At 41.8% G+C, this 23627-nt stretch overlaps 1 protein-coding gene across 18 annotated transcripts in view; it reads left to right on the forward strand.

The window, feature by feature from the left end:
- The window catches only part of BRSK2 (BR serine/threonine kinase 2), a 532635-nt gene that overhangs the window by 265825 nt on the left and 243183 nt on the right, over positions 1-23627 (forward strand). For all 18 annotated transcript variants that reach the window (XM_077321456.1, XM_077321462.1, XM_077321458.1 and 15 more), the window contains exon 2: positions 21064-21158. In XM_077321456.1, coding sequence (XP_077177571.1) covers positions 21064-21158 — 95 coding nt within the window. The remainder of the gene's footprint in view (positions 1-21063; positions 21159-23627) is intronic.

Genomic DNA, 23627 nt, shown 5'->3' on the forward strand with positions numbered 1-23627 from the left:
TTAGCTCTCTTGCAAAACCCCTCATCCTTTTCCACTTCATTTCTTCAACAGCACTGTGAGAAAGAAACAGTGTGCAGACTATCAGGACAAACTGAAAGTGAGGGAAACATCCTCTGCTATACTGGCAACTGGAATACTCTTTTGTGCAGTAGCTCTCTCATGGTTGAGGCAACCTGCACTTCATCTTCTATCCAACACTCCCTTCTATTCTTGTATATTAGCATATGAGATTGCAAAAGGACTTGAGTTATCATAGATGTATGAAGAATTCTTGCATGCTTGCAACTCTGGAGAGTGCCATTTTTAACAGGAGAAAACAGCCGATATTTAATGATGTTACATGGAAGTAATAACAGCCTCGCCAGTAACACAAATGCCTAAGTGCTAATGGTGCACTTAATGGAAGAAAGGCTTGGGTTGCAAAAGGACCTTTAATCAGATTTTAATGAATAAGCCACTTTCTGTTTTTTTTTTACACACACGCAAAAAATCTCCGTTTGCACTATATAGGGTTTGAATTTCAGAAGTTAAATACCCACAGTATTTTCTATTTGAATTTCAGTAGTTAAATATCCACAATAATTTTTGGAAGCCTTTTGAACCCCAAGGTTATGATTACACTGTAATCCTTCTTCCCTCTGCTCAAGGGCTCTTCAGCTGCTCAAAAGTTAATCCATCTCCCCACTGAAATTTAAGAGAATCACTGAGCTAAATTCTGTGAGTTGGATTTGTAGAGACACCAGTCAACCTGTTAACTCTTGGGAGCCTACCTGGAAACTTTGGATGCTACATTAAGCCAAGATTTTTGACTGGGTATTTTTATATTTAATGGCAGATGCAGGTGCAGTGACTACAGATATCCTCCTATCCCCAGGTGGTTACTGAAGGCCAGCATTTCTGCAGCTGGTAAAAATCCTGTTAATGCTCTAGCAGTGAGGATTAAGAGGGGTCAGAAGAGTACCGCAGGCTATATCAGCACTGAGTCAAATGGTGTTAAGTATTAAGTGGTGGGCCGGTTCCTGTAAAGGATTCAGCTGCTGGTATCTGTATTAAAGCAGGCTGTGACTACAGGCACCAAGTAATTTATTGTGATATGGAGATAGCCTTACACATATGTGGTAAGACAGACATTTACTGGGATGTTTTAAAGCCTTCTTATAGGTTCATAACTGACTCCAAGTGGAATGTATATATATATATATATTTGGTAAACCCTTTTCCTTGACTTGTGCCACTCTGTGTGTTCTGCAAAATAGAAAAGCCAGTTCTGTGATACTTCAATGTCCCCTTCTGTTTGCAAATAATTCTGATGTTTATATGGGAATGATATTGAAATGTTGTTGTTGTTAGGCGCGAAGTCGTGTCCAACCCATCGTGACCCCATGGACAATGATCCTCCAGGGCTTCCTGTCTTCTACCATTCCCCGGAGTCCATTTAAGTTTGCACGTACTGCTTCAGTGACTCTATCCAGCCACCTCATTCTCTGTCGTCCCCTTCTTCTTTTGCCCTCAATCACTCCCAGCATTAGGCTCTTCTCCAGGGAGTCCTTCCTTCTCATGAGGTGGCCAAAGTATTTGAGTTTCATCATCAGGATCTGGCGTTCTAAGGAGCAGTCAGGGCTGATCTCCTCTAGGACTGACCGGTTTGTTCGCCTTGCAGTCCAAGGGACTCGCAAGAGTCTTCTCCAGCACCAGAGTTCAAAAGCCTCAATTCTTTGCCGCTCGGCCTTCCTTATGGTCCGACTTTCGCAGCCATACATTGCAACTGGGAATACCATAGCCTTGACTAAACGCACTTTTGTTGGCAGGGTGCCATCTCTGCTTTTTAGGATGGTGTCTAGATTTGCCATAGCTTTCCTGCCCAGGAGCAAGCGTCTTTTAATTTCTTTGCTGCAGTCCCCATCTGTAGTGATCTTGGAGCCCAGGAAAATAAAATCTGTCACCATCTCCATTTCTTCCCCATCTATTTGCCAGGAATTGAGAGGGCCAGATGCCATGATCTTTGTTTTCTTGATGTTGAGTTTCAAGCCAACTTTTGCACTCTCTTCCTTCACCCGCATCAACAGGCTCTTTAGTTCCTCTTCACTTTCTGCCATTAGAGTGGTATCATCTACATATCTGAGGTTGTTGATATTTCTCCCTGCAATCTTGATCCCAATTTGTGACTCCTCTAATCCCGACTTTCTCATGATGTGCTCTGCATACAAGTTAAATAGGCAAGGCGACAGTATACAGCCTTGCCGAACTCCTTTCTCAATTTTGAACCAATCAGTGATTCCATGTCCAGTTCTCACTGTTGCTTCTTGACCTGCATATATGTTTCTCAAGAGACAAATAAAATGCTCTGGTATTCCCATCTCTTTAAGAACTTGCCACAATTTGTTGTGCTCCACACAATCAAAGGCTTTAGCACAGTGAATGAAGCAGAAATAGATGTTCTTCTGGAACTCCCTAGCTTTCTCCATGATCCAGCGTATGTTGGCAATTTGGTCTCTCGTTCCACTGCCTCTTCAAAATCCTGCCTGTACTTCTGGAAGTTCTCGGTCCACATATTACTGGAGCCTAGCTTGTAGGATTTTGAGCATAACTTTGCTAGCATGAGAAATGAGTGCAATGGTGCGGTAGTTTGAACATTCTTTGGCATTGCCCTTCTTTGGGATTGGAATGTAAACTGACCTTTTCCAATCCTGTGGCCATTGTTGAGTTTTCCAAATTTGCTGGCATATTGAGTGTAGCACTTTTACGGCATCGTCTTTTAAGATTTTGAATAGTTCAACTGGAATGCTGTCACCACCACTAGCTTTATTGTTGCTCAGACTTCCTAAGGCCCATTTGACTTCACATTCCAGGATGTCTGGCTCCAGGTCAGTAACTACCCCATTGTGGTTATCAGGGATGTTAAGGTCGCTCTTGTATAGTTCTTCTGTATAATTTTGCCACCTTTTAAAAATATCTTCTGCTTCTGTGAGGTACCTACCATTTTGGTCCCTTATCATACCTATCTTTGCATGAAACATTCTTTTCATATCTCCAATTTTCTTGGAGATCTCTGGTCCTTCCCATATTGAAATAATTATCCCCAATAAAATGGATGAGGGGAAATTAAGGAATACATCTCTAAGACATCAAGGAGCCAGATTACTCCAACATGATGAAAACTTTCATTTGCCAACAGAATATTTACTCAATAGTTACATTGGTTTTGCTATTAAAGTAATATTTAATACTATGTCACATTTTATATCAAATGGAAATAATTTTTTTAAAGCTGATCAGTAATGTACGATTTTTTTTGTTTATAAGCATAGGTTACAGGATTAGCATGAGATATTATGCACCATTTCATTCACTATTGTTACATGACGTTTGCTAAATTATGGTTATACTTAAATACATTTAACGTTTTAAATTGTTATTTATTTTTACAATAATAATAAAATATTTCATTTTTAAATAGGCTGTCTCACATTTGGAAAGTCTAAAATGTGGATAAATTCTTACGTAAATAGCAGTATATTATTTGAAGATTATCAGATTTTGTCAACCCAAGAGATCTCCCTACATTGGGGAACAATTTTTATCTTCAGATTCTGGTTTAAATACTGAGAATGTGTAATATAACAATATTATATTTGTTCCCTACATTTGGTTCCTAGATTCAGCAAAGTACATATAGCCAGTTTCAACTAAAATCATCATCGTCATCCTCTCCCCCCTCCCTCACATATATATCTTGAGGGGATTGTTGCAAGCATCAGGCATCTAGCATTGGGCCAGGACTGCTTATCACTGTTGTTTATCCCTATAGGGCAGATAGAGGTCTGAGGATGAGACAGCAGTGGCTTTCCTGTGTGCCCAACTAACATTGTATTTTGGGTCCATAACTGGATCTTCCACTGTGTACTTTAACCTTAAAAGACGCATGCGTGTGTACGTGTATTTGTAGTATGTATTGGGATTGTGGCAATCAGGCAGGGTTGGGGTGACTCTTTACCTGCACTCTTGTTGTGGAGGTTTCCCCTATTTCTTCCCTGATTGGATGATAGTGGATTGAGAAGAATGTGGAATTGTCTGTTAATCTCCTTCCCCATTCTATGACCTGAGCCAAGTCTCCTATGCCTAACATTTCTGAGACTGCTTTTTAAAGTGAGGTTCAGTTCAAGATCAGTAACAAATCTACTTTGTAATTTGTAGTTTGGCCATCAAGCTAGCCGTTGAGTTCACAGACGAGATGATAATTCATATTCCTATCTACTATGCTATACCTTCTCTCAATTTCTGTGCATGCCTATTTGTTATTCCTCTGAAATCCCAACTCCACATACTGTTCAATGCAGTGAGAAAGTTCCCTGGGATCCTGACTTGCTCTTATCACTTCTGTGATAGAATCAAGGCACAAATCTTTGGTTTGTGTGCTGGATTTCAACTTGGAAGATAAGAGTTCATATTCTGCCACAAGCAGAGATGCACTTCTTCAATCCATAATTTCTTGATGATAGTTTCTTATTTATTTAATGAAAAGACTGAGCTCACAATTTTATTAACCAAATAAACATAACAGAGATTCTAAACACAACACAATATATGCATAAGTAGTATAACAATGATATACAATATTGCAAAATTATGCTGCTAAAACTATTACAGATTATTAGGCTGAACCCAATTTAGAAATATATTTTCAAGTAGTTCTGAAATGTGTTATGAAAGCCAGAACTCACATTTCTGTCATTTACCTAGAAATGGTATGCATTCATTTTTATTTATTTAGCCTGTTTTCAAAGCCACTTAAGGGGAATTTATCTCATAATTAAAATTAATGAGGATGTGCCACGATTAATGTAACTTGTCGTTCAGCTTTAATATAGGACTACTGAAATCTCAGTCCTTGTATTAATCTGTGACTAATGCTAAAAATATATAGTTGTGAAGAAACCTCCTTCCTAAATTTGGCCCCAAAGCTTGATTTTTACCAGATTTGATGCAACTATTCCTACTACTATTCCTTTTCATTTACCAAGTACTTCCACATTCTCTACCAGACAACAATAACACAACAGGCTAATATTTAGTTATGCTCAGACACCTGCTGGTTTACTGATATCCTGCTCAGCAGTTGTAAGCATAGGAGACAGTTGTTTAATGAGACATTTGGATGCATTGAGACAAATGCAGAAGTTTCTGATTTGCACTTCAATATTGTTTTCTTACATAAGTAATGGTTTTCTTGCCACATCACCTCCAATTTTAAAAGGCATATGGTAAAAATATAATGAATAAGTTTGAGAATCTTGTAGTTGATGCCTGCTACTTAGATGTCTCCATGTGCCTTTGATATCTGCCTGTCAACCCACTTAATCATGTGATCAGTTCTTTTCCAATAGATGTTGTTGTCCATGCAGGTGCCAAAAAGTGGGCAATGCATTCTGTCTAATGTTGGTCAGGTAAAGGATGTAAATTGGACTAACTGCAAACAAGTCAGTGTGGGTCAGTTTAATGAAATGATCAACTATGGGTCCATGGTGGCTACTAGGCAGGTTTATAAGCTTCCTAGTATATTGTTATTGCTAAGATAAACTTTGATTTCATCAGGAGTTCACCTACACGTAACTGAGGAAGTTCAAAGGAGGAAAGTTTTCCTGGCACTCATGTTTGTGACAAAGTTCACAGCATACTCACTTACTTTGTGTTGCATCTGTGTGCTGATGACATTAGTTCTGTTTTATCTCGTTTTAACGCACAGGATGTTTACTAAAATGTTATCATTTCACTAAGATGAAGCAGAATGACAGAGTATGAAGTATGAAATTTATGAAGTATGAATGTGTGGCGGTGTATGAAATAGATTTTGGTAGTTCACTTTGGGTCTAATAGTTGCCACATGAAACTTGGGATCTCACTTTTGCGGGCTTGCAGTTCTTGCAGAAGAATGCGGTGTTGCTTGTCTGTTTCATGCTTTGTATACGAAAATTAAATAAAGATCTGCTACATAATTGATTCTTCATGATACTAATATGGTAGCCAGTTAAGGAAGGGCTATCAATTGATAGCTGCCTTATTAGATTAGACACTTACCTGTGTCCCTCGTGCATCCCATGTAAATGGTGCAGCGTGCTGCTCTGTTGCAACATTCCAGCAGCAGCACAGAACAGCCACTGCCATGCATAAATCGCCAAATGTGATATATCCATATATCTGCCTGTATTCAGAAGTTATGACAAACTCTATTCAACTCTATTCAAGGGTTCCCAAGACAGGAAATCTTCAGTCTTGCTCTGTCTGCAAGAGCACAATAGAGAAAGCACACAAGGACAATAAGATGTGTGTGTTTGTGACTAGGGGTTGTCAACCCTTGGTATCGGGCCGGCAACGGCTGTACCTGTCTCCCCCCCCCCCCCCGCAACAAGAAGCTCTCCAGGCTGCGAGCGAGGCGGCCGCCAAAGTGGCCACTTTGCTCACGGCCCGGCTAGCTTCTCACTGAGAGGGGGGCAAGTGGCAGGCGTGTCCGCCGGCATGCCAGCGGATGCAAACGCACGTGCACAGAGCTGCCGCGCATACATGTTTATGCACCTTGTAGCACAAACGTGCATGTGCGACAATCGCACATGCGCGTTGGCTCGCAACTGCTGCGTGTGCATGGCACCCTGGCCGCTGGCTCTCCCCCACCCCCGGGGGCAGTCCTCAACCGCAAAAAGGTTGGGGACCGCTGTTTGTGACTAAGCAAACAGATTAGTTAATGACATGGGAATATATTTGTTTGCCAGTTTTCCTAAAGTCCTATTCTTCCTTAGAACTGTCCCATAGTAGCTCACTGTATTTTAGCTTTGCTTTTAATTATTTTAATAATGTGTTTCTATTTGGTTTCAATAGTTTTAAAGACATGTTTTATTATGTGTGTTTTCAACCTTGGTTGCTTTGATCAGGGAACAAAACTAGGATATAAATCTTGTAAATAATTTGTAATATGATAATTTTTGGAACATTATTTAAAATATATTTCTAAGTTATTTAACAATAGTAAGCCTTATTGTGAAACTGCATGTCAATTTTCTTTTATAAAACACAATTTATAAATAAGGTTGCTGCAGAAAACATACATTTAAGGGGATTATAAAATGAAAATTTTGTAACCGAAGTCATTACTTTAGTCCTGGCCAGAACAGTTAGGCCAGTCTGTAATTAATGTTTATTTATTTATTGGATTTATCCACTGCCACTCCCAAAACCAGTCCGTCTTGTGGCTGTTTACAATAAAATAATAAAACCCCATAAAACAGAAACTACAAATGTGCTCATTGGCGGGGGGGGGGTAGAATAATATAACACTCCCCCTACCCCAATTGCAGCCTATAATACCAGGGCACACTGGTCCCCAATATCCACCATCATCCTCAGGAGAGACGCCTCTGCCTAGTTGACCAAAGTCTGTGCCTCCACAGGGCTCTGCAGGGGCCTATGTAGGGAGGGACCCGATCTTCCTGGCCCGACCTCAACCCAAATGCCTGGCAGAAGAGCTCCATCTTACAGGCCCTGTGGAACATTGACAGCTCCGTGAGGGCTTTCAGCTCTTCTAGGAGCTTATTCTAGTAGGTTGGAGCCAGGAATGAAAAGGCCCTGGTCTTGGTCAAGGGCAAGTGTGCCTCCTGGGGAGGGGGGGAGGCAGGGATAACCAGCAGGTTCATACCCACAGAGCAAAGAGCCTTGCAGGAAGCATAAAGAGACAACTGGTCCTCAGGTATGCAGGGCCCAAGCCTCTAAGGATGGCCTTAAAGCTAAGAACCAAAAACTTGAACCTGATCCAGAAGCTAATTGGTAACCAGGGCAGCTGCATCAGCACAGCCTGGACATGGGCCCCTCTCATGAGGACCCTAGCAGCCATGCTCTGCACCAACTGCAATTTCCAGGTCAGAGACAAGGGAAGGCCCGTATAGAGCGAGTTACAGAAATCTAATCTGGAAGTGACCATTGCGTGGATCACTGTGGCCATGTGTTCAGGGGACAAGTAGAGCCTAGTGGCCTAGCTTGTCACAGATGGTAAAATGTTGTGTGGGCTACCTTCATGATCTGAGCTTTCATAGACAAGGAGGCATCAAAGATCACCCCCAAATTCCTGGACACAGCTGCACCCCATCTAGGCAGGGGAGGTAGGCTTCTTGGTCCTGCTGCCTTCTACCCAGCCACAGGAACTCCATCTTGGATGGGTTGAGTTTCAGGTGATTCTGCCTGAGCTATCCAGACACTGCTTCCAAACATCTCGCAAATGTTTCCAGGGGACAGTCCAACCGGCCACCCATCTGCACACTGATGACAGCTCACCCCATAGCTCTGGGCCAACTGTGCCAGAAGGCACACACAGATGTTGAAAAGTGTTGGGGAGTGTATCAACCCCTGTGGCACCCTGCAGGTGATTGCAAAAGGGCCAGACACATCTCCCCCACTTGCCACCCTCTGTGCCTGGTGCTGGAGGAAAAAGACAAACCACTGTAAGGCTGTTCCCCGAATCCCAGCTCTGGCAATGTGGTGGACTAACAACTTGTGGTCAACGACATCGAAGGCAGCCAACAGTTCGAGAAGCATGATCCAGCTGGCTCTGGAGATCATGGCAGCCAGTGCAGTCTCTACCTCATGGCCAGGATGGAAGCTTGATTGGTATGGGTCAAGGGCCAAAGTTTCTTCCAAGAAAACCAGGAGCTGGTCCGCAGTGGCCCTCTCAACCACCTTACCCTGGAACAAGAGGTGCGAGACCGGGTGGTATTTGGCAGGGTCCCCTGGATCCATCAATGTTTTTTTTCAGGAGAGGGTAGACCATAGCCTCCGTCAGCCCTTCAGGGAACTCTCCTAATATCAGAGAGCGGTTGACAACATCTCTTAAGTGGTCTCCTATCCATCGGTCATCTGATTTGAGCAGCCAGGACAGAGAGGGATCCAGGTGGTAAGTGGTCGCCCTCACCAATCCCAGCAACTTGTCCACTTCAGTTAAAGAGCCGAAGTCTGAAGCCATCTCCCATGATGGCCGTGGAGCTTCCAGTTCACATTCTGTATCAATTGTGGTAGGAAGGTCCTGGCTTTATCCACAAAAAAGCTTGCCAATGCCTCACAGCTCAAGTTCAATTTACTGCTATTTTTGGTGCCCTTCCTCAAGGGCAGTAAGAGATTGAACTATCCTAAATAATTGCACTGGGTGAGAGCTAGCAGACATGATTTTGGTGGCGAAAAAATTCTGCTTTGCCACTTTCACCGCCATCTCATATGTTCTTCACAAGTTTTCCGCCATACTCACTCTAGCCGTCTCACTTCCCTCTTCCTCTCATATAGGTTGTTGTTGCAGTAGCTCTTCATAGATGTTTTAGGCTGATCCTGCATTGATGGTCTGTATGGCCCCTACCAACACTATGATTTTGCTTGCATCTAAATTGGAATCTAATGTAATATTGGCATTGTATTAGCATCATCTTCAGAAGCTTCTGGCAAAAATGCATATTTATGCAAGGTCATAAAATGAAAAGGAAAGTGGGATTGGAAGTTGTCTGCATGAATATGCTTAAAGAAAAATGTTGGAAAGTGAGGGAGAGGGAGTAAGTTTGTAAGTACCAAGGAAAGTACACAGGATTGAAACATCAATTAAAACGAATACGAGGCATAGTCTCCTCCCTGCTGCCTCTCCCTCCCGTGATGTTTCTTCTTTGCACAGCATCAATCCTCCTCAGTAGATCACTGGACCAAGGCAGGCTAGAATGGCTCATTACCCAGATGCTACCTAATTACACTTGCATCCCTTCTGAAAGATAACTTACTAGACATAGTCAGAGTCCTGCTCTGTCTCCTCTCACCCCTCTAATACCTGAGAGAATGGATTAATGAGGCCTGAAAAACTCTCCTACAGAGGGACTTTGATATTGCCATTCTCAGTGATTTGAGATGGCGGGAGTGGAGGGTAGCAGTTAAGAGCCACAATTTCTTGCTTGCTAGCTCATTCTGTTAAAAGGTACAGCTGACTCAATCTGAATTAATGATTGCATTTCCTTTGACCTCCTCAGAAAAGGCAACTTTCATTGTAACAGCAACTGAAGAAATCTGCAATGCTCAGTAATCTTGCTTCATAGAATCATAGAGTTGGAAAGGACCATGTAGGCCATCCAGTCCAACCCCCTGCTCAATGCAGGATCAGCCTAAAGCATCCAGTATAAGTCTGTCCGGCCACTGCTTGAAGACCACCAATGAGCGCACCACCTCCTTAGGCAACCAATTCCATAGCTGAACTACTCTGACTGTGAAAATGTTTTCACTGATATCTAACTGATAATTGTTCTACACTCAGTTTAACCCATTATTGTGGGTCCTATCCTCTGCTGCCAAAGGAAACTTTTCCTGCGCTCCTCTAAGTGACAACCTTTTCAAATACTAATGGGAAATGTGTCCCCCTCAGCCTCTTCTTTTCCAGGCTGAACATTCCCAAGTCTTTCGTCATGGGGCTTAGTCCCAGGCCCCAGATCATTCTCATCACTCTCCTCTCAACCCTCTCCATTTTGTCCATGTCCTTTTAGAAGTGAGGCCTCCAGAACTGCACATAGTACTCCTCTACGACATCTTGTGATTTTGATGTGATCCCTCTGTTGATACAGCCTAAGACTGCATTTGCCATTTTTACTGCCACATTACATTGCCTGTTCATATTTAGCTTACAGTCCACAAGTAAGCTTATGTTCACACACACTGCTACCCAGAAGAGTATCTTCCAGTATTCATGCTTCGCATTTTTGTGGCCCAGATGTGCAACTCTATACTTCTCCTTATTGAATCGCATCGTGTTTTAATTTGTCCACTTTTCCAGCGTGTTCAGACCTTGTTGAACTCTATATCTTCCGGGGTGTTCGCTTTGTTGTTGTTGTTATGTGCGAAGTCGTGTCCGCCCCATCGCGACCCCATGGACAATGATCCTCCAGGCCTTCCTGTCCTCTACCATTCCCCGGAGTCCATTTAAGTTTGCACCTACTGCTTCAGTGACTCCAGCCAGCCACCTCATTCTCGGTCGTCCCCTTCTTCTTTTGCCCTCAATCGCTCCCAGCATTAGGCTCTTCTCCAGGGAGTCCTTCCTTCTCATGAGGTGGCCAAAGTATTTGAGTTTCATCTTCAGGATCTGGCCTTCTAAAGAGCAGTCAGGGTTGATCTCCTCTAGGACTGACCGGTTTGTTCGCCTTGCAGTCCAAGGGACTCGCAAGAGTCTTCTCCAGCACCAGAGTTCAAAAGCCTCAATTCTTTGACGCTCGGCCTTCCTTATGGTCCAACTTTCGCAGCCATACATTGCAACTGGGAATACCATAGCCTTGACTAAACGCACTTTTGTTGGCAGGGTGATGTCTCTGCTTTTTAGGATGCTGTCTAGATTTGCCATAGCTTTCCTCCCCAGGAGCAAGTGTCTTTTAATTTCTTTGCTGCAGTCCCCATCTGCAGTGATCTTGGAGCCCAGGAAAATAAAATCTGTCACTATCTCCATTTCTTCCCCATCTATTTGCCAGGAATTGAGAGGGCCGGATGCCATGATCTTTGTTTTCTTGATGTTGAGTTTCAAGCCAACTTTTGCACTCTCCTCCTTCACCCGCATCAACAGGCTCTTTAGTTCCTCTTCACTTTCTGCCATTAGAGTGGGTGTTCGCTACTCCTCCCAATTTGGCATCATCCACAAATTTAGTGAGTCCCCCTACCTCCTCATCCAGATCAATGTTGAAAAGTACCAGACCCAGTATTGAGCCCTGTGGCACTCCACTGCTCACCTCCCTCCACTCTGATAAAATACCATGGACAACTCTTTGGGTGTAATTTTCTAGCCAATTCTTGATCCACCTAACCATCTGAAAATCCAGTCTACAGTCTTCCAGTTTACCCATCAGAATATCATGGTGAACCTTGTCAAAAGCCTTACTGAAATCTAGGTAAACAACATCTACTGAGTTTTCATGATCTAATAAGCCCGTCACTTGGTGAGAGAAGGAACCTGATTGGTCTGGCAGGACCTGTAGGAGACAAATCCATGCTGACTTCCTTGGATCAACAAATTGTCCTTCAGATAATTGCAGATCAGCCCCTTTAAAATCTGCTCCATTATATTCCCTGCAATTGAGGTCAGACTTACTGCCCTGTAGTTTCCCAGATTTCCCATTCTTGAATATTGGGGTAACATTTGCTCTCCTCCAGTCTTCAGGCACCTCTTCAGTCCTCCAAGAGGTCCTAAAGATGATGTACAAGGGTTCTACAAGCTTTGACCACTCTTTGCCTGATGGGAGTTTAAAACAAAAGTCTGCTCCTGCAGATGTCCTGCAGAAGCTGCTGCCCCTGTCTGTTGTGTGTTTCATATGGCTTTCCTTTTGGATACAAATATAAAAATCTACCTCCTGGGAAGTTGCAGGTTGTTGACAGACCCCAAAGAAATCTCTTTCCTTTTCCACCTGTAAGTAATAAAATCATTTTGGTAATAAATCAATAAGTCTTCGAGTAAGTTTTCTGTCTCATTCATGGCTTTTTTTCCTTCCAGCTAGCATAAAAGCTTTCCAAGAGATTGTACTGATACATGAAATATTGTAAGACGGATACTAAGGGGTAAATCAATAAAGTTGATGTCAGCTCAGTATATTTTGATCCTACTGGGCTCAGAGGAGAATCCTGCTATCATCTCCATGACGTGCAGTGCAAAACCTAGTTCTTGTGGGCTAAATTCAGAGCTTCCCAGGGTGATTCCTACCATTGATGTGTATGGAAATCCAAATTCCCAAATGGTTTAGACAAGGTTTATCTATCTGTCTATTTTCTGGAGAAGTTCACAGTCCCTGAGTCAAATCCTATTTCTATTCCTGGCATCTGTTGTAAAAGAAATTCCAAAGATCTAATGGGCTTTCTCTGTTAAATAATTACAAAGCAGCCTGTTTCAGTGAAGCCCATTTATTCCCCACCCCCCGCCACACACACAGTACCACTCACCCAGTCTATCACAGTGCATGATGTCTGTAGCAGTTCATGATGGCTGTAGGGGCAACATGAACTCCCACACAACTGTATTTCAACTGGTGTGCTACACAATGGCAAGGGGAACAGCAGAAGAGCCTAGAGGAGTTCATTTCCAGAAGAAATCCAAAGGAAAACTGCCTGGATCCCACTTTGCCCTTGATAAGTGCTCTCTGTTTTCATTTTACCTTAGCTCTTAGTAGTGATGGGTTGCCGGAAGGAAATGATGTTTCTATGAAGAAAGTATTGCTGAAACAGGAGGCACATTTTTGCTTACCAGTAGAAGTCTGCTACTGTAGATGCCCTAGCTTACCTTTTTGGCTATTCTGATCTGTACTTCCTCCATTCTGCCTTTGTGCTGAATTTTTTAAAGGTTAAAATAGATATCATTAACTGTTTGACCTTGATCCCATTTATGCAAGCTACCCCATTGGCAGTTCAAGTTGAAGTTGTAGAAAGCTGACTTGGGGGCGCTTTTTCTTGTTTGCTGCAAGGGCACACAGAATTATGGGGAGGGGATTGACTGGAGGTCCTTGATTCTTCTAGCTTTGTGAATCCATTACATAAACCAGAGCATGATTTTGTCAGTCAATCATGATTCCAGCAGAGCTCCCAAACTCTGTCCTGGATGCTACTGTAATTACAGTGGATTCTGTTTCAAAGCAGTTATTTTACAAATTCCCGAGAACCAAGATGTCAGCAGTGGTTAAAATTACCTCATTAAAGATGAGAATACTTTCACCCACTTTCAATTACACTAAAGGAAACTCAGCCTCTCCCTACGTGCAATTAGAAACTGACACCATATATTTTGGATATCACTTGCTACCAGGCTGGTTATCTAAGGACAATAATTAGAGGTAACAGTTGCAATAAATAAATAAACATTGCCTCAATAAGAGGACAGAACTGGTTAATAATTACTGATTTCTCTGAGCAAGATGTTTCATGTCCTGGCTGTGATGGCTTCAGTTAAGAATACGGGAGAAAACTAACCCGGAGGAGGACAAATATGCAGCAAAATGGATAAAGTATACAATTTCAAAGGAAGTTGATCCTGGAATATTTCTTTCCCAAATTATTTTCCATGTTGCCATTAATAATGCTTAGCCCTTACATTGGATATTAATATTCTTTTCACAGTTATTTGCAAGGATTAATCAATTGATCCTCTTGGAATCCTTGTGAGGTAGCTAAGTAAATATTATCTTGTATATTACACTTTGAGAGACTTAAGTCATTAAATCTACTCCTTATCCATACAAATCTGGTGTGGCACTGTTTTCCAAAAGTGTTTTTCATAGTCCTAGGAGGTTTATTTTAGCCATCTATGACCCCTTATCACTTTTCAGCAGCCTTATACCTAGCATTTGATAATATTACACTAGCTCTCTTGGGCTCCCAAAATATAGAAGTTTTCCAGAGCCCTATTAAGCAACTGACATGTGGGGACTAAGAAGTTGATGTTGAGAGGCTGAAAAAGAAGATAACTGGTTTACCATATTCAGGTGTGTTTTTTGAGAGATTACCTTTTAGACACAGATGGCTCAGTTCTTAGTCTACTGTAAATCTACCCTTCCACCAGGCTTCTGAGGGACCACATGGCTCTGTCTTTACCTATTTTATCCTCATGACAATCCTATGAACTATGACTGACTCAGAGAGGTACTGGCTGAGGGTCTCATAATCAGCTTCATAGCAGAAGAGATTTAAATGCTGCCGTCCCTAGTTTAACCATGATACTCACGACATTGGTTCTTGGCCTAGATTAGAGAGGGGAAGGGATATTATCAGTATGAGAGGGCAGAAGAATCCCCTTGGGGACTCTGACAGGACAGAAAGGCAGCATAAAAATAAGAATCAGGTTGGGGTGGTATTGAACTATCAGTGCAGGAAGTTGAAACTGCAGCTCTCTGAAATGGGACCATTACACTGGTGACTCTATGGTTATGGAAAAAAATTTCTTCTCAAGATCGGATCTTTGGAAAGAATTGTTAATGAAACTCTATTCCCAGCTGGTGTCAAGAATGGGCAGAGTAGGGCATAACTAAGGGGTTGCCAAGGAAGTATTAGAATGTGCAGAACACAAATGTTTTTCAGTTATTTTTGTGTCAGACTTTTCCTTGTATCATCTTGTGGTTTCCTGCCTTTTCCTTTTCGGTAGGAAAGATCAGTAAGCTGTCATCAGCTTTCAATTCATGGCTTTTAATTATAAATGAAAAGACAATGCTAGCTTCCCTCCCTATGCTGCTTTTTTTTACTGACCTGAAATTATAGAGCACTCAGCTCCTAGATCAGTTCAATGGTTGATATCAGTAGTCTTAACAGTGGCAAGGCAAAATCTGTGGCAGTCTGTCTCCTAGCCTCTAGATAGCTATGCAACAGAACTGCTGGATACGTGGGGAATATTAAGTGTGGAAAGCCACTTGTAAACAGAAGAAAAATAGCATGTGGTCCTGATAGAGCTGTATAACAATTTGTACTTCTTCTTTTATATATATATATATATTTCTGTGGGAAAGTTCAGAAGGCTCCCTAACAAAACTTCATCAAGATGTCAAGACTGGGTTAGGAGTGCTTAGGTTAGCATTATCAGTGTAACAGCATTATTTGCCCTTAAGACATCCTCTGGGTTCTTATGCATTGACCTGCAATCATGGTCCCAGTTAGTGGGCAGCTGCTGTGGTTGCTTTTGCCAAGGATCGTAGCAGTGCATCTTAGAGGTCCTTGAGCACCAGACTTGTGGGACAGAGTCTCATCTAACTGATTAACATAACTGGAAAATTGCTTTTTAGTATATTCCTTTCTAGAAGGGTATATACCTTTCTAGAACCAGCCTTCCACATTTAGGTTTTCAGGCAGGTCTTTTATGACTTCGAATTATGGTGATTGAGGAAGGGCTGCTTACTTAGAGGATAGCTTTAGTCAGCAAGAAGATATTGTAAGCTACTAAAACTAGTTGGCTAAGGAAATATAGCATGTTTTGTTCTATGAGAAATCAGGCTGCTGGAGGAAATCAGACATGATAGTCATATCTGAAAATAACAATACCTTTCAAATCCTTGTCCTATGCTATCACAGAATTACCTAAGCATGGAAACCAAACTGGAGTTGGTAACTATGTCATGAACTACCTGTTGCGTGTTTTCTGCTACTTAAATGGAATTAGGGTTGCTAGCTCTGGGTTGGGGGAAACCTGCAGACTTTGGGAGTGCAGCCTGCAGAGGGCAGAGTTTGGGATGGGGACAGACTTCAAAGTGGCCATTTTCTCCAGGTGAGCTATTGTCTGGGGATGAGTTGTTATTCTGGGGGTTTCCCAGGTCCCAGCTGGGTCCTTAAGAATATGTAAACTCACTTTCACAGGTGATTGTATAACTTGTCCCTCCATACGTGACCTGCAAATAATTTTCTCCCACTGAACCACCATGTTGATCTCTTTCTCCTCTACCTTCCCATTGGCATTAGTTGTTCCTGCAGATTCCTACTCAGGAGCCCATTGTATTTTTTTTGCACCGAGTTTTTTTGCTAGTTAGAAAATAATAGTATGTGGTTGAACACAGACCAGCACATACATTCAACCAGACTTACCTCACAGGGTTGTTGTGTTAGTTCAGCAGTGGAATAGGCTGCCTAAGGAGGTGGTGAGCTCCCCCTCACTGGCAGTCTTCAAGCAAAGGTTGGATACACACTTTTCTTGGATGCTTTGAACAGGGGGTTGGACTAGATGGCCTGTATGGCCCTTTCCAACCCTATGATTCTATGATGATAAAATGAAGGACAAGAGAACAATGGAACTAGGTTTGGGTCTCCATTAGGGATAAGGGTTAACGTTTATTATAAGTCTAATTTTCCCTACAGTTCAGCCGCTCTCCTGCAAAAAAAAAGATGATTGCTCTTACTTTTGCTTCATCAGGTATTGCTGCAAATCTGTTGGCAGGACAAAGGGTAGCTTATTCATTGTTCAAGCTGCAGTTAAATATTGCAGCAATCAATAGCAGGTCCCTAGTATCTATTGAAACTGTTCCTGCCAAAAATGCCCTCCACATCTACTCTGTTTGCACTTCTTATGCCTCTCAGTATTACTCTTTAAGGCTATGGATCAAATTTTGTACATTTATATTTGTATACACATAGTATACACTTCTTACATCTGATGTCTTACATGTCACAATATTCCCATTCCAGGGCATCAGCATATCTAGACTTGGTCCCCAAAGCTGACTACTACTGTATGTAGTCTTATGTTATACATAGTCTAATTCTAGCACAAGGCCAGAACAAGGGTGCCAATTTCAGGTCACAAGAGCACAGCAACAGCTGGCATTGCCATTTTTATATCAGCAGATGGCCTTCTGTGGTGTCATACTGCTGACATATTTTCTAAAAACATTATGTCATTTGTCATATATCATTAAGCTTAGAGCTCACAGGTTATAAAAGTAGCATTTAAAATGGGATTACCAGTACAATATTATATAATGATATAATAAAAGCCCATTGTTTGAACAGTGTTTAAATTGTATTATAAAAACTGGGGGGGGGGATATAATTCTGTATGATTCTCAGCAAAGTTTTTGAATCAGAAAACATTTTTGCTTTGGAGGAGCTCTTGCAAATTTGCTTGTGAACCTGATATGGGTCCACTATATGGGAAGAAAGGCCTTAACTTCTGTGTTGTATAAACCAAAAAGACATCTTATGGTTATAGATGTTGTGTGCACTGACAGCTTAGGTTCCATGCACCCATATCTTTCCAATCCCAGTCTTCTTGCTCTGTTAAAACTAAAGGTAATCATTACATCTGCATATAGGAAGTCACTGGGAAAGTTCTACCTAATTAATTCCTGTTTGGCTGTTTGCTGTTGTATACTAGATCAGTGAGTTATGCACCGACTCAGTAAAGCAACCTTCTGTTAAGCAGAAAGTAATTAAGCATGTAGCAAGTGTCTGGGAAAGCTCCATCACTGAATATCTGCCTAGACATTGACTATATGTTTTGCAGGATAAATTTCTGCCCAGAGATCTGCCATGGGTTAGAGTCAACCAGCTTTTGTGCTGAGATGCAGCTTATTTGATCATAGACAGACCAGTAGGGAGCTAACTTTGTGGTCTTTCATGTTGTAGGATCAAAGAAAAACTTCCTTAACCCTTGAAGGGGACGTTTCTGGTGAGAATGGCCCAGGGGTGGGATTTTGATCTGTTGAGGAGTGGGCTAGGCTTGTTGCTCTGTTTTGCTTGCTAGAGCTTGCTGCAACACAAACTATGGTTTCTACTGTTGCAGTTAAATTCGACAGGATAAAAATGTCTATTAGTTACCCTAGTGAAGACCTATCCTCTTCTGGTCTGTCAGGCAAATAGTACATTTTTTTACCACTGTGAAAAGAACATGACAGGATTGCTCTATACGACTCTCTTCTCTGATTGCCAAAGACACCTGCCTGTTCAAGATAACACTTGATCCAAAGATATAAATCTGGGGACAGAGGGGAAATGTAATTTTGTAAGTTATCTAACATTAAATTCAGATTCTGCGGCTTAAGAGAACAACAGTCCAGTTGAACATTCTACAGTAGAAAAATGGTACTGTCCCATAGCACTCTGTAACCTTCAATGCTCGGCATGTGCAATTTGTTTCAGTCTAAAAAGTTCCCAAATCAATGTTGATTCAGATACTTTTAGGACAAATCCAGTCCTGAACTGCACATCAGCCTTGGCCAAATTGCTGAACCATGATTTGTAGGCAATTCGAGCCTGAGGAGATTGGGCAGTTTAAAGGGACCAAATTTTTCCTTTTCCATTTATTATGTGGTCTGGGGAAATGGGGATTTGAGGTAGAGGTACCAAATTTGCAGCATAGCTGTGGGTGCTGCTTCTTAAATAGACTGGACCAGGGGCCCAATTTTACATGCATCCCAAAATGGTGGCCCATCTGACCTTCATTGTTTCCTGCCTCAGCATTGGAAAAAATGGTGGTTGGACAGGTACCTAGAATTGGAGGCCTTGCTTTAGTCAGAAATAGAAAATATCCCATTGACGATAATATCACCATCAATTTGGTCAAATCCAAACCAGAGAAGGGTGGTTCTGGTGCTTTGATTTGTTTGTTTGTTTGTTTATTTATTTATTTATTTGCACATGTCTAGCTTTCTGTATACCCTGTGCTCAGGAAACTCAGGTTATATTGTAAATTTGGACCAATCAAAGATAGCAGCTGCTCGGGATGCTTGGAGGTTACAAGAGGTAGATATAATTAGCAAAGGCAGCCCTCTGCATCACATGCAAGAAAAGCTATGAATTCTAGCAATCTTTGTGGGTATTTCTTCCTATAATTAAGTTTGCATATATTAAGGAGCAATTGCTTTACTTTTAAACATCAGTCAGGCAGTCATGTCCAATCAAGAGCCTCATGGTAACATGAGGAACCAGAACATGGATAGGAAAGCAAAGTCTGTTGTATTATCCTCACAACATTCAATAGGATACCATAGACATTGGGAGGGAGCTTTTGCTGTTTGATAGGAGGCTAATGCTTGTTCCATCACAACACTAAGGTGCATTCTATACAACACTGCCTATATAAGCACGTCCTTCACCCACTAGACCCTTGCTATTTGCTTACCATAATGTGGACAGAATAAAAAATGGCAGGATTGTCTCCAGCTAAATATTAGCACCACCTCTGCGGTAGAAGAAAGTGGGACACAGGAGAGGCTGAGAGAGGAATGTACACATACTTCTGTGAATGGTATGCATGTGTATGTATGTAAGCACATCTCTATCATGCACGCATATTAAATATGGGCCAGGTTGTTGCTTCGTCTCTTCTGTGAGATGTATGAACTTGCCCATGCAGCTTTCAAAAGTGAAGGAACAATGAACATTCAACTTTGAGTTCAGTGATGGAGATAAGAACTCTCAGCTACTTGCCTTTTTTCAGTAGCTGATATGTTGTCCCAGGAGGAGTTTAAAGATTAGCTGAAGCAAAAGATCCAGGTTAAAGATTTGTGGCACCTTAGCAGAGAATAATTGCAGCTGGAGCAGCCAGACTGGGGGGAGAGCCCCCCCCAACATTGGAAAGGGATGTCCTTAAAGAGGGAAAAGGGGGGAGAAGGGAGGCTCTGGTCATGATCCATGGGTGGGAGGCACCACATGGGAACCCTGGAAATGCAGAGCTCATAGCACATGCTACATGTGCTACATGGATAAACCAGCCCTGTGTTGACCGCCAGCATGGTGTAGTAGTTAAGAGTGGTGGCTTCTAATCTGATGAACTGGGTTTGATTCCCCACTCCTCCTCCACATGCAGCCAGTTGGGTGACCTTGGGCTCGCTATGGCACTGATAAAGCTGTTCTGACCGAGCAGTAATATCAGGGCTCTCTCAGCCTCACCTACCTCACAGGGTGTCTGTTGTGGGGAGAGGAAAGGGAAGGCAACTGTAAGCCGCTTTGAGACTCCTAGTAGAAAAAAAGTAATATATAAAAAGCAGCTCTTCTTCTTTGTCTTCCCATTCTTATTAAGTGTATGGCAGCACAATTATAACTGGCAAGTTGGCACTGCCATTGTGGTAACAATAAAGGGAAAAGGAATAAGCCTGAAAGGCAAATAAAGAGTGAATGTGTACAGACAAGAATCTTGAATCCTCCTGCCCCTCTTATTTATAGTGTGACTTGTTCTATGCACACTTATTTGAGAATAAATCCACTGTGCTTAGTATGGCTTGGATTTGGGTAAGGACACATAAACCTTTTAAATGATATAACATTGTCCCTGCCCTGATCCTTTAGAATGGGACAAGATATTTAGCCAACTATTGGCTCAATCTAGACTTCTAGTTTATCTAACAACTCAGGGAGAAATAACCTCTTTAGGAAATAACTCATTTAGCCTGCAGCTTAAGCCATGAGAAATGCTAAGGATGGTACTTAATATTTCTGTTGCTGCGGGACCTGTTTCAAGTCTGGAAAAGAGAAGCCAAGAAGGGAAAATGTGCATATGAAGCCAGCAACAAGAAGCTAAATGATGCCTCTAACCACGTCTCTCTCTCTTTTTCTCTGTTTCTTCTGCAGGGCTTGTGAAGTTGGGGGTTCACTGTGTAACATGTCAAAAGGTCGCTATAAAAATTGTCAACAGAGAGAAGCTCAGTGAGTCGGTGCTAATGAAGGTAATTTTCTAATGGGAGATCTGGAAAAAAAGAGAAGTTCTTGGCTCAGTGGCTTCTGTTCCATGCAAAATTAATATCTTTAATTATGTTTAACAAACATCCCTGTCAGTGCTAAGATTGTGCTTTGCATAATAATAATACTAATAATTCAGAGGTGGGAAGACTGAAATTAAAGAGTAGTGGATATGCAAGTGCTTTAATTAAGAACAAAAATTAGCGTCCAGTTGTGGTGAGGTAATTGAATGGAAAACAGTTAATGTCTGGGTTGGGCTGATCTGAAGTACATGACTAGAATTTAGTTGTTTTCCGGTTATAGACTGAGCGTTTCACTCCCAAACTGGATTTTTTTTTTCCTGTGGAGCAATTGTTTTTAAAGTTTGAATTTGCCTCAGTGCTAGTGGCTGAATTACCTGGCTTTATCCATGCATTATCTCTGAAACGAGTTTATGGTCTCTGAGTGACTTTTGTAAGAAACTGAGGATGCTTTACTTCTCTTGTGGCTATTCTGATAGTGTGTAGTTGCGATGGGCGAAACAGAATTTAGTTAACAAATGTTAAAGAACTATTTGACAATGCCTTTAATCTGCATCTACTATAGTTTGTTCTTATTTTCTGTATGCTTTGGTCTAATTACACTTTATGTTTTCTGTACTTACTCCCTGGGAAAACATACACTGTGAGCTTCGTAGACAGAACTCAATTCCCAAGTTCAGCCTGCCCTCTTCCACTGTTTTCCTGAATGGAAAGAGTCCAGGGCAGGGTTATTCACCCATTGGTGAAACAGACCTGTTATCTAAAGAGCTCAAGAGAACAATCAAAAGCAGGTTCGAGTCTACACTGGGCTTTTTATCAACTCCTAGTCCGAATAAATCCCTCCCGTCTACACTGAATTTGATTTTGATTTTGGGTGCTTTAAATTTTCCCTCTGCAACAAGCATGATTGATCTGCAGTGACCCTATCTTTCCCCCACGATATCCAGGAGTGGATATAAGCCTCAATATTTGAAAAACTGCAACTAGTATAAGTGTCGATTTCTCCTTTTTATGAATTAACTTCCTGCTCCAAAACAGTCTTCCTGGATTGGCCAGGGTGTCAGTTCAAAGACTTCCTGGTTCCCGGTTACAAGGCTTCCCTCCCTGTTTTAAAGTGACTGCACTCCAGAAGTGACTGCATTCCAGAATCTCTCAGCAGAGATTTGCCTCATTCTCTGAGAGGCTGCTGCTGGCTCAGGAGTCAAAAAAGAAGGAATAAAGCACTAATGCTGGCTGGACACGACCACCCCTTTCGCCAGTTCAGGAAAGGTAGTTCAGCTTCGTGACCACAGCTCCCCTCCCCACTCTGAACTTTCCCAATTAAGTGCAGAAGGCTTTCTGTTTCAATTGCCGGGGGGGGGGGGAGAAGGAGAAAGACCTGGGTTCAAATTGATCTGAATTCAGCAGGATTGACAGCAAAAAAAATAATAATAATTGCAGAATCAGCAGCCCAGGTTGAAAAAGAGCTTTGGAAAAGGACCAAACTTTACTACCTAGATGGGAATAATCTTCTGGGGAAAGAAGAATTCCTAGTCCAGGTTATAAGAGAGCTAAGATTCTTAATTCAGGGAAGAGCAAGACAGCTCTGAGAAATAGTGTGAATATAGAACTGTGGAAATGGGCTTAGACAGAGCTATTGTGTCAAAAGAGGACCTTTCTTTAGCCAGGAGGGAACCTTTATATACCTGAAGGGGGAAAGTGTTCCAGACCCAGTTTTACCACAAGGGATCACTGTGAAGTTTCTTAATAGTAATAAAGTACATCTGTCTCTTTAAAATCTAACAGACAATTGGAGGAAAGCATTTTGATGTGGTGTCAGTAACAAAAACTGCCTCACAATCATCATTCTGGACTTTTATCTAAACACACCAAGGAATTTAATAAAGTTGTGTTTCTTATAGTTAGACTTTCAAGAGTCTAGTGATCAAATATCTGAGGTAAAATTAAACATCAGAGGGAAGGGGATTGCCTTATCTCCCTAAGCTGGTTCAGATATCCTTTTATACTATAAAGGACTAGGGTGGGACAATTTGAAAATAACATTAAACAAAACAGATTACCAAGTTGATCACCTAGAACAGCCTTTCTCAAATGTTTTTACCATTGAGAAACTCCTGAAACATTCTTCAGGCTTCAAGAAACTTCAGAAGTGGCACAACCATGCAGAATATGGCTGGGAAGCATAGCTGTGTGCACACCTATGGAGGCCTCTCCCTTCCAGGCCCATCATTGGTCATTGGGGGGGGGGCAGCAGGTTGACGTAACTATATATGATCATATACCTGATAAATGTTTAACAAAATTAAAAAAAAATATTTCCCATCTGTTCAGGAAAGCCTTCCAGGGTCACCAAGAAACCCCGGGGTTTCATGAAAGCCTGGGCTAGAAGAAAAAGAAGGAAATTAGGGAACTTCCACTGGGCAAATAGCACTCACT

Source organism: Paroedura picta, chromosome 2 (genome assembly GCF_049243985.1).
Source record: "Paroedura picta isolate Pp20150507F chromosome 2, Ppicta_v3.0, whole genome shotgun sequence".
Classification (NCBI taxonomy): Eukaryota; Metazoa; Chordata; class Lepidosauria; order Squamata; family Gekkonidae; genus Paroedura; species Paroedura picta.